This window comes from Elephantulus edwardii, unplaced genomic scaffold, assembly GCF_000299155.1.
Source record: "Elephantulus edwardii isolate Elephantulus edwardi_28Jun2011 unplaced genomic scaffold, EleEdw1.0 scaffold00086, whole genome shotgun sequence".
NCBI lineage: Eukaryota > Metazoa > Chordata > Mammalia > Macroscelidea > Macroscelididae > Elephantulus > Elephantulus edwardii.
The window spans coordinates 2,423,522-2,437,446 of NW_006399836.1; the positions used below are offsets into that span (position 1 = coordinate 2,423,522).

A 13,925-nucleotide genomic window follows, 5' to 3' on the forward strand; every position below is an offset into this window, starting at 1 on the left:
TTAACAATAACCAATTTTCCTACATTCATGGTTCTCACATTGCATGTTGCAATCATTAGTGTCTGCTTATGACTATTCCTCCTCCTTTGTGTTTCCATACTTGAGGGCTCGGCCTTAGTTATCATATCTGCTAGTCTAAGTGTGTGCTATTGTACATAGGGCTTTTGAAGACCTATTATTTCAGAAGTGGATGGCAAATCCTTCTTCCTAGTCTGTCTAATTTTAATGCTTAGATTTATAACATTATCTGGCAGACATTTTATGGAAAAAGAGCAGATGAAAGATATTTCCCAATTGTAGAAATAACCAATAGGTTCAGCCCTGCCTTTGACACTTGTGTCTTAACCCATTCCTTTCCTTGCTCCACCAGTGTTCCCTTCTGCTTCTACCTACTCCATTCAACACCTCTCTCCCCCATCCATTGATGTGATGGCATATATCTTAAGCTTTCTTAGCTTCTCTGATGCTAAACACCTCAAGCTGATGCCAATTTCCTCTGCTGTGGCCAGTGTCTCTTGAGTTTAGGAGTCTGTAAGTCCAAATGCCAGGTACTAGTTATCAGGGAAGGCTTCCTATCTCAGACAGTTCTAAGAAGAAGTCTTTTGTTCTATGAGGAGAAATGTGGCATCAGGATTGGAGGAAGAGTCATCAAAACAATCTGCTTTACTCAGATAACACAACCCTGCTTGTTGAAACTGAGGAAGACCTGAAGCACTTGATGCAGAAGGTAAAGGGCTGCAGGCTTCAATATAAATTGAGACTCAACATCAAGAAAACAAAGATTCTCACCACTGGGCCAATTGACAGCATCATGATAGATGGTAAAGAGATTGAGATCGTTAACGGTTTTCATTTTCTTGGCTCCACAATCAACACTCTTGGTACCAGAATCCAGGAAATTAAAAGACAGATTGCATTGGGAAAGTCTGCACTCAGAGACCTCTCCAAAGTACTGAAGAGCAATGATGTCAGTCTGGAGACTAAGGTGTGCCTGATCTGGGCCATAGTCTTTGCAATTATTTGCTATGCATCAGAGAGCTGGACAAGGAGACTTGATACCTTTGTGCTGTTGTGCTGGAGAAGAGTATTAAATATACCTTGGACTGCTAAGGGAAGAAACCAGGCTGCTCCTTGGAGGAAAGGATTCTGAAGCTTCATCTGACCTACTTTGGACATGCTACAAGGAGGGACAAGTCCTTGGAGAGGGACATCAGGCTTGGGAGGGTGGAGGGACAGTACAAGAGAGGAAGACCTCTGATGAGATAGATTTAGTCAGTGACTAGGGTAATGGTGGTATGTGTGTCAGAGACAATAAGATTGGCACAGAATAGAGCAGGGTTTAGGGCTGTTGTACATAGAGTTGCTATGAGTCATAGGAGTCTCAACAGCACATAACAACAACAACAAAGTATTAAATATACCATTGGCTGCAAAAAGAACACATAAATCTATCTTGAATGAGGTATATAACCAGAATGCTCCCTAAAGACAGGGATGATGAAATTTTGTCTAATTTTGGATGTACTCTCACAAGGAATCATCTTTGAAGAGAGATATCATGCTGGGAAAAAGTGGAGGATCAGCAAACGAGAGGAACACTCTCAGAACAATGGGCTGACACAGTGATTACCACAATAACTTGAACATCAGAGAGCTACTGAGGGTTGTTCAGGATAGGGCAAGGTGCAGATCTATTGTTCATGGGGTTACTTTGAATTGTAGCTTTCTTGATGGCTCCTAATAGCAACAACAATTTAAACATGACCAAAGAACTAAAGGAAACATTATCTGAAGAACTCAAGGGAAGTATGAGATAACTGAATGTGTATGATGTCTCATCAAATATATAATACCCAAATAGAAAATCTGAAGTTTAATAACACAATAATTTAGACAAACAGGCATTCAATAGAAGATATTAACATAATGAAATATTGAAAAAAGAGCCTGTAAACTTGAAGATAGTTTGTTTGAAATCATTTAGTGTGAGAAAAGGAAGAGCACAGAAAAAAAATATAATGAATAGCACCTCAGAAGCATATGGAAATTATCAAGTGAAACAACATATGTATAATGGGAATCTCAGAAGAAAGATAAAAGACCAGGAAGGAAGAGGGTTAAAAATGTGTTCCAATTTGATGAAAATTACTTATCTACATATCCAAGAATATCAAATTCATAGTAAGACAAACTCAAAGAGCTCCACACCTACAAACATCAAATGAAACTCCAAAAACAAGGAGAAAAAAAATATTTTGGAAATAAGGACACAGAATGGACTTAGTAAAAACACAACAGTGTCTTAGCATGCTCAACTGATTTTCATGAGAAGCCCTAGAGATCAGAAAGCCCTGAAATGTCAGTACTCTGTGGACTGGATTTCTACTGCAATTTGAGGATGTTGTAACAAGCCAGAAAATAGTTTTGGGCTTAGGACATTGGGAAGCTCTGAGAAAAATGCTGCTGCCTTCCCAACAGATCAAATGTGCCATAATCAGGCCAGCATCCAGGTAGCCAAATGTGAGGGCTGAGCTTTGCAGAGAGCAGCTTCAAGGCAGTGGAATCATGTCCAGATCACATTGGCCTAGGAATGTGAGATGTGGTCTGCATGAGTGTGAGTGTTCTGTATGTGTGTGAAGGTGTCTGAATGTGTGTCTCTGTACTCATGTGAGGGCTGTGTCAGTGAATACCTATGTAGGAATGCTTTCAGGAGACTGTGAATGTGTGTGTGGGTGTGTGTGTGTGTGTAAGAGAGACAGAATATGTGTGTGCATGAGTTTTGCATTTGAGGGGCTCTCTGTAGAGAAGTGGCTGGAATCACTGAGACCATCATTCATCTTCCCGTTACTAACTTTTTTAAAAAAAATTTTTAACTTCACCATCTTTTTTTTAAAACAATTTATTATTTTTGTGTGCATGTACCGTCAAATCAGATCTGACTGGTACAGGAGGAGATTGTCCCTCCTTCCCCAGCAGAGCATCTGGTGGATTCGAACCATTCGCCTCTGGGATTATAGTTGCAGCTCCTTGCCACTAGGCCACCAGAGCTCCCCTCATTACTAACTTTTTATATCATAATTTCCTTTTGTGTCCTTGAGCAAGTGACAATGAAAAACCTAGAGACAAACCTTGAGAGAGGAGGTCACTATGGGATGTATCCTATGAGAAGATAGATATGTGAAGACCTGCCCAGGGCACCAGGGAGGTTGTGGGGAGACACATAGAAGGACGAATGGGTAGCCTGTCTATGCTTTCTATAGCCCTGTTTTCTGAAGGGCCTAGAAAGTCCAATGCCAAGGGCAGGAACAGAAAACCTATTCTCTTTGGTCCCAAACTCCCACCCTGAAGAGGACAGAGAAGGAGGCATGCCATGACTACACTGAACCCAAACTGGATCCTCCCTCACGGCTCCCAGTGGTGCAAATATTGACTGATGGGATTTTGGCTAAGAGTGGAGGACAAAGGCCATTCTTTGTCCCTTTATAAAATTGGGAACATAGGCTTCATGAGTTGTGGTGGGCACCAGGTCTGCTCCCCAGAAGCTCGTTTGGTCTGAGTTGCTAAGAGGGCACAGGCAGTACAAGGAGGGAGCCCTCTCCACCCCAACAGAGGAGCCCTGGGCAGTGAGGCTATTATGGGGTTGTTGACAGGTGAGGCCCTGACCCCATTAACCATGGCTATGGCCATCTTCCTGCTCCTGGTGGACCAAATGCACAGGCACACATGCTGAAGTGCCAGCCATCCACCAGGCCCCGTGCCTTTGCCAGGGTTTGGCAACCTACTGCACATGGAACTGAGGAGCATACCCTACAGCTTAGGACAGATGATACAGGTGGGTCCAGCTCACCAGAGACCTGGACTCTCCTGTGAGCACTGGACAGCAGTGGTGAGTGAAACCACAGGAGATGACCCAGGAGACAGGGAGGGTAAGGGAGGCTTCCTCGAGGAGGAGATTCTTGTTGGGGTGGGAAACATAGTAGATTTTCAAAGAGCAGAGATCTTGGGGAGAGAATGGAGAGGGTTGAAGCCAGGATGTGGGGAAGGTCTCAGCAGGACATTTTATCCAGTGAATGACAGAAATTTTGCAAGGCCAGTAGTCACCCAATGAGCTCAGGAGATCAGACCTGAGAATGGGTACACGTGGCAGTGACCACAACTAAGTTGGAGGTGGTGGTGGTATAGGAGCCAGGGCGATGACTGGCTTCTAATCTCCTCCATGGACTTCAGACCTCCCTGTCCATCTCTCTGAGCCTCCATTTTCTATCAGTAAAATGAACTGCTGGGCTCACAGAGCACTTGGGTGACTTGCAAGATTGGAGCTGGACTTTGGCCCCAGGTGGATTTACACACCTGGAGAGGGTGTGACTTCGAGGGAGCACAAAGAGGCGGGTGGCAAGGGCAGTGCTGGTTTGCAGAAGAAAAACCTTCCTTGTACACCAAGGAGGCAGATTTATATTAGGAGCATTATGGATGGACAGTCGAGGCTGGGGCTACACAAAGAGCAAAGATAGGCCAGGGTCCTCCTGGAGGGGCCAGGGACCTGCCTGAAGCTGGATTATGCTCACAAGAGAAGGCCCTCAGCACCTCGTGTGGTTGTCATAGATGCTGCACGTGATCCCAAACCCCTTGTGCAATCCTGGCCTGGCCAACAAGCTCTTACTACAATAGAAGACTGGACTTCAGACCCTCCTGTCCGTCTCTCTGAGCCTCCACTTTCTATCAGTAAATGAACTCCATTTTATTTAAAAAAAAAATGGAGTAAAATTACCAGTAAAATGATCTTCCAGCACCGGGAGATGCAGGACTGGACACAGCTGCCCCCCAGGACCTGACTGATGCCTTCCTGGACGAGGCGGAGAAGGAGAGGATGGCTGTCTCGGGTAGGGGTGAAGAGGTGGATGGAGATTCTAGTGCAGCGGGCTTGGGCAGCCCAGTCCTGGGGGAGCAGGGCAGGGACTGAGGGGTTTTCCTCTGGCTCTGGCTCAGACCCTGAAAACAGCTTCAGCAATGATAACCTGCGTCCGGTGGTCGACCTATTCTCCATGAGGAGGTGACCACATTGACAACACTGGCCTGGGGCTCCTGCTCCTGCACCCAGACATACTGTGTGAGGAGACTGGGGCCTGGCAGACAGCACGGGGGACAACACAAGGTCCACTAGGTGCCCTCCCCCCTCTCCTATTTGGACACCAGCATCTCCAAAGACAGGCTGGGCCTGACAGCTGTCATGGTGGCCAAGTGGGCAACTCCCACTACAGGGGAGATAGATTTATCTCCTAGATTAAATCTGCCTAAAACAGGTAGATTTGTTCCCCAGGAAGCAGGGGAATCAGGTCTGCATCCTGGACTCTGTTCACTGAGGTTCTCTGTGTGCAGGCCATGTCCAGGAGATCGACGAGGTGACAGGGCAGGGCCGGCCTCCTGAAATGGCTGACCAGGCCCGCATGCCCTACACCACTGCTGTCATCCACGAGGTGCAGCACTTTCGGGACCTAGTGCCACTGAGTGTGCCTCACATGACGTCCTGTGACACTGAAGTACAAGGCTTCCTCATCCCCCTGTCCCCTGCTCCGCTCCACCTGCCTCCTAGTAAACCTGGCATGATCTTTGCCAGTGGATCCCCAACAGGCACTGGGCTTCCCATCCAACATTCCCTTAGTCCCATCTAACGTGCTCATTCCAGAGAGTGTGGTGAGCACAACGGAGAGGAAGTCAGTCCTGTCCAGAGCCCCAGTCTGCTGGAAGACGAAACACGTGCCACTGAGTGCTGGATGAGCCAGGGGGCAGTGAGGGTGTCCACGGCAGATGTGCTACCCAGCTGTGCCCTGGGGACCAGGAAGGTCTCAGCAACTTCTTGTTTTGAGCCCCCACACTGGGCATCACTTGGACAGGGGACAACGATCATCACCAACCTGTCATCAGTGCTGAAGGATGAGACCGTCTGGAAGAAGCCCTTCCGCTTCCACCCAGAACACTTCCTGGACGACCAAGGCCACTTCGTGAAGCAGGAGGCCTTCATGCCGTTCTCAGCAGGTGCCTGGGGGTGTCGGGATCCTCCCATCCTCCCTAAGTGGTGTCTCAGGTGAATACGATTCCAGGCTCACTGAGCCCCCCATGTTCACCCATGGGTCGTCGCGCCTGCCTCGGGGAGCCCCTGGCTCGCATGGAGCTCTTCCTCTTCTTCACCAGCCTCCTGCAGCATTTCAGCTTCTCCGTGCCCCCCGGACAGCCCTGGCCCAGTGACCACGCCATCTATAACTTCATGTACACTCCAGCCCCCTACCAGCTGTGTGCTGTGCCCCGCTAGAGACTCCAGGCCCCAAATTACTCAGCTTCACTCTGACCCGTAAACCATTCTGGGGGACCCCCCTGTGTGACTGAGTCCTTTCTGCATCTTTGACCTTTTACCCTAAAAGTTAGGGAACAACTAGATGGGACAGGAAATGGGGTGTGTGGATTCAAAGCCATGTTTAGGACTCTGGGAGCCAGAGAGTTCCTTGCAAAGAATCAATGACAGCTCTGTGTGAGCCACCCCCGGGAACCTCCATGTCCCCTAGATAGGACCCCATTCCAACACATTTAAAAAAAAAAGTTCCTGTTGGGCTAGGTAAAACTTAAAGTCACAACTAGGCTCAAAGAATGTGAAATGTCTTCAAAATTCCTCAGTAAAATTGTTTCTGCTCTTGAATCTTGCAAAACCCTTAGTCAAATAGTAATACAGACTTTTTCAGATATGTTGCATCTAGGCCCCAGAGCTCTTATTAGATAAAGTCAGCTCAGCTTCTGCTCACAGCAACTCCATCGCGCAGCATCCATACACCAATTCTGCCCTGTCCTCCCCTGTGTCCTGTACTTGAGCCCAGTGTCCTCCCAGTGTGTAAAAGGAGTGAGCAAAGCATGGGCCAGTGTTAGTGACCTCCACTTACTCCACTAGGGGAAACTGTCCACATAGTACACATAATACAAAATACATAACAAATAACAGACCCACAATACAAAAGCAACCTGAAGTCAGACCCTTCTTACCATGCTCTCACACCCGCTTCACCAATTCCAACACCAATCCTACACCTCTCCTGGTCCCAAATGGAATGCAATAGCTAAACAGATGGCACGATCATACTGAAGATTATGGAGTTAGGGAAGTGGTTGCTAGGTTCTGTCAAGTGGACCTTACGAACAACAAATCTGAACTCTGCCCCATACTGTGCCATCCTCATTATCTCTGATAGACTCCAGCCCATTACTACAATCACTGTGTCAACCCATCTGTTGGGGGTCTCTGACGCCCCACCTTTCCAAACATGCTGTCTTTTTCCACACTGTCACCTCCTCACAACATACCCAAAGCATGTGAAATGACATTTTACCATCCTTGCCTCTAAGAAGCATGCTGATTACACTTAGTCCAAGACATACTTGTTTGCTCTTTTGGCAGTACATACTGTGGGATATATTCTGTACTCTTCCCCAGCATTACAACTCAAAGGCATCAGTTCTTCTGTCATCTTTATTCTTTGTCCAATTTCCAGATGCATAGAAAGTAAATGAAAAGACTATGTCTTGAGTCAGGTGCACCTTAGTCTTTACACTGACACTATTGCTCCTCAGCACCTTGGAGAAGTCTTTGACAGCAGACTTTCCCCAGTGGAACATATCTTTTGATTTCTTGACTGCTGATACCAAGGTTGTTGATGATGGATTCAAATAAAATTATTTCAGCTTCCTTATTTTCATAATTGACACTCCTGGTACTAACATTCAAGAAATCAAAAAGTGTGTTGCACTGGGGAAAATCTTCTGCCATTAAGGTAGTTAACAGGCTACCATTTAGATTGTCAGCAGGATACAATTGCTGAGTGAGAGCACCTTCTAAATCTTGCTCAAGGGGCCTGTGTCTTCAGCATTGCTACTTTAGATCATTGTTACAGAGCACTCAATCCTACCAATTATGATGTTTCCACCTCATCCTCCAGCAAGCTTGGGCAAAAGGTCTATGGGGCAGCAGTCCCAGGTCAGCTCTGCCGAGTGTCAGGTTCTCTGCTGTGAAAGCTGGTGCTCTCCTGTAGATCCGACTGGTGCGGGGATTTCTGCCCCCTAGGGATGTGAGCCGCTTTCTCTGCTACTTCTACTTTGCTGGTAATGAGATTTCCAAATTACCCTGCTGAACCTGCCCAATTCAAACCTGGCAGAATGGTGACACCGGCCTGCCCTTTATGGATAGACTCTCTTTACATATTCCTGTCCAGCCATGTGGCAAAATCACAGGCAATGACCTAGGAAAGGCATTTTGAATAACAGAACCCCAACAGCACACATCTCAGTGATGGTCTTCATCACTCTGTTGCCTCTTTGCTTTATGATCTCTTTCTTCAGAGACTATCTCATTCTGAAAACTTGTTAAAGGACGTGTGACAAAGTCTTTCCATTCTCAATTTTAAGAAGCATTCTGATTTTAGGAAATCAATAGTCGTTATAGTAAACAATCTCAACTCAAAACTCATTGCTGTCCAGTCAGTACCAAGTCATAGCTGACCTTGCAGTGGATTTCTGAGGGAGCAAACTACTCATGAGGAAAGTGTCCATCTTTCTGCCCAACAGGCGAAGGTGGACAGTCCGCCACATTCTTGCCACAGACCACCAGCGCCTGTCCCACAGGCTCCAGCCAGTTGATCACAACCACAGGAACCCAGGCCAGCTGCAGGCTGAACACGTCCCTGGAGTGGCACTCCAGCTGCAGGCCCTCGACCTGGCGATGATCAAGCAATGGCCCTGGAGCTGTGGGCCCCATTGTAACTTGTTGAACTTACCTGACCACTAGGCCAACAACATCAAATCAAAGGTGAAATCTGACCTCATGACCCCAGTGTCCCAACCTTCTCTAGGTTCACAACGTCACCAGCCGCTCAAAGTACAACTGTTTGTTGATGGGCACTTAGGTTGTTTCCGACTCCTTGCTATTGTGAACAAAGATAAACATGGGTGTGCATATATCTGCCTGGATGTCAGTTATGGGGTATATTCCCAGTAGTCGAATTGCTGGGTCAAATGGTATCTCTATTTGTAACTTTTTGAGAAAGTGCCATACCACCTTCCACAGTGGTTGCACCATTTTACACTCCCACCAACAGTGAATAAGGGTTCCAGTCTCTCCACAACCTTGCCAGCATTTGTTGCTTGCTCAATTGAAATTCTTAAAGACTACCCATCCTTTGTTTTCCATGTTAGGGAAAATGTTAAAATTGTGTGGCAAAGAAGATCTCCATAAAATCCAAGAGAACTACTAGAGAAGTCAAAGAGTAGAGGAGCTGTGTGACGAGATAGAAGATAATCAACCCTGGAAAATGTGCATCAATTTCCAAATTATTCCTGCAACTCTGTAGACATAAACCAGTTGAGGAATGACATTGGTGCAACTGGCCATGAGTGTAAGAAATATGGCCAAGATTCCTGTACTTTCTAATCTTGGATACATGAGGTAGATGAACATGAACCTACAGAATGTAGTGAGGCCTGTAGGAAGCCTTTTCCTTTAGTTTTCCAAGAAGGATTGACTTTTCTAGATAAGCTTTATGAGTGTGCTAGAAATAGAAAACTCTTTCCTTATTCTAACCCCCTTACTGTTACATCAGACATCATGGTAAAGAGGAAAAAATTACAGTGTAAAAAAAAGGTAGGGCGGGGAGTAGAATCCTTTCTAGGTCCTGGATCTCCTATACTGGAGAGAGCAAGAGAACAAGGTTCTGTGCCTACCCTGAGCCTGGCACAGCCTGGCATCACCCTCTTAGACTGGGGAGGAATAAACAGTGATTCATGGAAGGTTAACAAGGGTGAGAGCAAAGGTCATTACTTGTCTCTTCATAAAACGGTGCTGGCAAGTGACAGGAAGTGTGGCTGACACCAGGTCTGCTCCCAGGAGCCTGGTTTGGTCTGAGGTGCCAGGTGTGAACAGGATTACCCAAGGTGGAAGCCCACTCCTACCTCAACAGAGAAGACCAGGTTGTGGGGCCGCCATGGGGCTGCTGACGGAGAACACCCTGACATCCGTGGCCCTGGCTGTGGCAATCTTCCTGCTGCTGGTGGACCTGATGCACAGGCGCTCACGCTGGGCTGCCCGCTACCCGCCAGGTCCCATACCTCTGCCTGGCGTGGGCAACATGCTGCAGGTGGACATCAAGAACATGCCGTACAGCTTCAGAGAAGTGAGTCAGATGGACCTGGGGCACCAGAGACACTGGACAGTGGGTGGCTCAACAGGGAGCTGACAAAGGCAGCTGAGGAGGGTCTTGGAGGAGGGAGTTCTTGTGTAGGAAACACAGTGTCGATTTTCAAAGGACAGAGATCTTAAGGAGCTGAGAGGTCTGAAGGCCAGAAGGTGGGGTTTGACAGAAATGATAAAAGAATCAAGTTACCCTTGAACCCAGGAAAAAAGGTCTGAGGATGGGTGGGGCCTGGGCAGTGAGGGGCTGGTGGGGTGTAGGAGTGGGGGGTGCCTGACATCTCTTCCCCATACTTAAGGCTTCCCTGTCCACCACTCTGAGCCTCTTGTTCATTTCTGCTGGACTCAAAGAGCGCTGGGTCTTGCAAAAGCAGAGCTGGGACTGGAACCCAGGTTAAGTTATGGAGAGGGTGTGACCCTGAAGCCAGAAGGCCATAATTCGTTCTTGCTCTGCTGCTACCGTCATGAGGGTCGGGCAAGTTCGTGCGGTTCGAATGGGTCACAGGGATGCTGGTCAGGGCCTGATGGCCGACTGGTCCTCGGCCTGCAGCTGCGGCGCCGCTTCGGGGACGTGTTCAGCCTGCAGCTGGCCTGGACGCCCACGGTCGTGATCAGCGGGCTGGAGGCCGTGCGCGAGGCGCTGGTGGTCCGCGGCGAGGACACGGCTGACCGCCCACCTTCGCCAGTGGAGGAGTACGTGGTTTTCGGTCCGCGCTCACAAGGCAAGTCACCTCCGGGCAGGTAGGGACAGCATCTTGTGGGGGCTGGGCCGACGGTGACCTCAAGAGCCAGTAAGTGACCACAACGCCACTGCTATAGAGGATGAAGGAAGGGGAAAGACGGCGCCCAGAAGAGGAAAGGGCAGTCTGGGGAGACGGAGTTCAACGACTGACCCCACTCTGCGCATGCGTGCGAGCCAAGGGACAGGGCACGTCCTGGGAAGGGGCGGGGCACGTCCTGGGAAGGGGCGGGGCGTGTCCCTTACGTGCCAGGAGAAGGCGGAGCCTGACCTACACGGGGTTGTAGGCGGGACAGGGCTATGGGCGTGGCGTGTCTGTGGGCGGATGCCTGGACGGGAGGGGGACGGCTGTCCAGCGTAGGGATGGGCCATGGGACAGGTAAAGGGTAGGACTTGGGGCAGATAGGGTTGTGAAAGAGACTGGAACAAGAATGTCCTGTTCAGGGTTGGGGACAGGGCAAGGTGAATGTCTACTCCCAGGATGGGGGTATGGGCGAGGTTAGAGGGTCCTGTCTGAAGCAGAAATGAGGTCAGGACAGGGAGTGAGGGTCATCTGGGACAGGGCTGAGGCTGGGAAAGCAGCAGGCCTGCCCCTTGCAGGGGTGGGAGGTGATGGGGGCAGAGCCTGTCCTGGTGGAGGATAATCAGGCCGCACAGATCTAAGGTCAAGCAGAGGCTCAAGCCACAAAATGATCTAGTGGAAGGACTGCAGCCTGGCTGGACCAGCACAGAAAAGATCTGGGGCATCAATGGGAGGGGAACATTAGAAGGCCTGTCTATGCTGGGGGTGGAAACTGAGAAAGGCATGGGCAGGGTGTGGGCGGGGCTTGTCCTTGACAGCTCTGGGGAGGGGCGTGGTCTGTGCTTGTCAGTCCCGCCCGTCTCCGCCCCATCCGCAGGCGTGGTCCTAGCGCGTTATGGACCCGCGTGGCGCGAGCAGAGGCGCTTCTCCGTGTCCACCATGCGCAACTTCGGCCTGGGCAAGAAGTCACTGGAGCAGTGGGTGACCGAGGAGGCTGCCTGCCTCTGCGCTGTCTTCGCTGCACAGGAAGGTGAGACCAAGGGCTGAGGGTCGCCTGGGGCGGAGGGAAAGGGGAATGGGCCCAGGGGCGCCCTGTGACCCGCACTGTCCCTCCAGGACGTCCCTTCGATCCTAAAGCCCACTTGAACAAAGCAGTTACTAATGTGATCTCCTGCCTCACGCATGGACGCCGCTTTGAGTACGACGACCCAACCCTCCTTAAGATCTTGGAGACGGTAGAGACTGGACTGATGGATAGCTCGAACTTTATGCGTCAGGTGCAGAGTCCTGAAAGAGGCGATTTAAAAGGATTTAAAGTCCTAAAGCGGAGGGGGAGTGGGGCAGGGCAGGCTTTCTGCACCTGGGTTGCAGGAGGCATTAGGGGCGCTGGGAAAGGGCTTTCCAGACGGAGGCAGGTCCCCGAGGTACCTGGGACCTGAGGCTGGGTCAGTGGAGCCCAGGAAGGTCCCCAGCACCTCGTGTGATGATGCAGGTGCTAACCGTGGCCCCCATCTTCCTGCGCATCCCGGGCCTGACAGACAAGGTCTTTGCGGCACAGAAGACCTTAATGGACCTGCTGGACAGACTGGTCACCGAGCACCGGGAGACCCGGGACCGGACCCAGCCGCCCCGGGACCTGACAGATGCCTTCCTGGACGAGGTGCAGAAGGTGAGGATGGCTGCCCAGCATCGAGGTGGGGAGGTTCCAGATCCTTGAGAATGGGGGTGCCCAGGCCTAGGGGAGCAGAATGGTTCCCTCTGGCCCTGATTCTGAGTGTTTTACCTGGCCCAGGCCAAAGGGAATCCTGAGAGCAGCTTCACAGATGACAACCTTCGCCTGGTGGTGGCCGACCTGTTCGGGGCTGGGATGGTGACCACTACGATCACCCTGGCCTGGGCCCTCCTACTCATGCTCCTACACCCGGAGGTGCAACGTGAGAAGCCTGGGACCTGGCGTGAGGGGTGGGGGCGGAGATCAGGAAATTCAGACCGATTGGTGCCCCCATTTGAGCTATTTGGACACCAGAATTTCCAAAGAGAGGCTGGACCTGGCAGCTGCCACTGTGACCATGTGGACAACTGCCTACAGAGAGATTTTGCTGAGGACACAGGAGAATCAAGGTCTGCATGACAGACTCGAGCTGACTGGGGGCTCTCTGTGTGCAGGCCGTGTCCAGAAGGAGATTGATGAGGTGATTGGACAGGGCCGAGCCCCTGAGATGGCTGACCAGGCCCGCATGCCCTACACCACCGCCGTGGTCCATGAGGTGCAGCGCTTTGGGGACATAGTACCGCTGGGCCTGCCTCACATGACTCTCCGTGACACTGAAGTGCAAGGCTTCCTCATCCCCAAGGTAGGACCACAGACACCCTACCCTGTGCTCAATACCACTTGCCATGTCCTAACACTGGTGGGGTCTTGCTACGGGGAGTCCTGACAGGACCAAGTTGTCTATCCACCCGTTTCCCAGCCCTAACTGGTGTGTTCATGCCTGGGGAGGGGGGTGTGGGGTGCACAGGCAGGTCCAGTCCTGTCCAGAGCTCTAGTGTGCTGGAAGACAAACCAAACATGCCAAGGTCAGGATGAGCCAGGCGGTATTGATAGTGCCCATGGCAGATATGTCAGCCAGCCGTGCCTTGGGGACGAGGAAAGGCAGAGGGACTTCTGGAGCTAAGCATCACTGGAATATGTCCAACTGTGTCAAGGGGAGAGAGAGAGAGTGTGTGTGTGTGTGTGTGTGTGTGTTGTTTGTTGTGTGTCTGTGTCTGTGTGGGGTGGTGGCTGGGGTCACCACAGCCCTTACCCAGCCCCACCCACATTGGGCATCACTTGGACAGGGGACAACGATCATCACCAACCTGTCATCAGTGCTGAAGGACGAGACAGTCTGGAAGAAGCCCTTCCGCTTCCACCCAGAACACTTCCTGGACGCCCAGGGCCGCTT

At 50.3% G+C, this 13,925-nt stretch overlaps 1 protein-coding gene and 1 pseudogene across 1 annotated transcript in view; both read left to right on the plus strand.

Annotated features, from left to right (window-relative positions):
• Positions 1 to 6,307, plus strand: part of LOC102872184 — a 19,064-nt pseudogene extending 12,757 nt beyond the window's left edge.
• A 3,706-nt stretch (positions 6,308 to 10,013) lies between these two features.
• Positions 10,014 to 13,925, plus strand: part of LOC102872581 (cytochrome P450 2D17-like) — a 13,155-nt gene continuing 9,243 nt past the window's right edge. Inside the window, exons 1-8 of the mRNA XM_006890175.1 lie at positions 10,014 to 10,202; positions 10,770 to 10,941; positions 11,858 to 12,010; positions 12,097 to 12,257; positions 12,473 to 12,649; positions 12,773 to 12,914; positions 13,147 to 13,334; positions 13,819 to 13,918. Of these exons, the coding sequence (XP_006890237.1) occupies positions 10,014 to 10,202; positions 10,770 to 10,941; positions 11,858 to 12,010; positions 12,097 to 12,257; positions 12,473 to 12,649; positions 12,773 to 12,914; positions 13,147 to 13,334; positions 13,819 to 13,918 (1,282 nt within the window). The remainder of the gene's footprint in view (positions 10,203 to 10,769; positions 10,942 to 11,857; positions 12,011 to 12,096; positions 12,258 to 12,472; positions 12,650 to 12,772; positions 12,915 to 13,146; positions 13,335 to 13,818; positions 13,919 to 13,925) is intronic.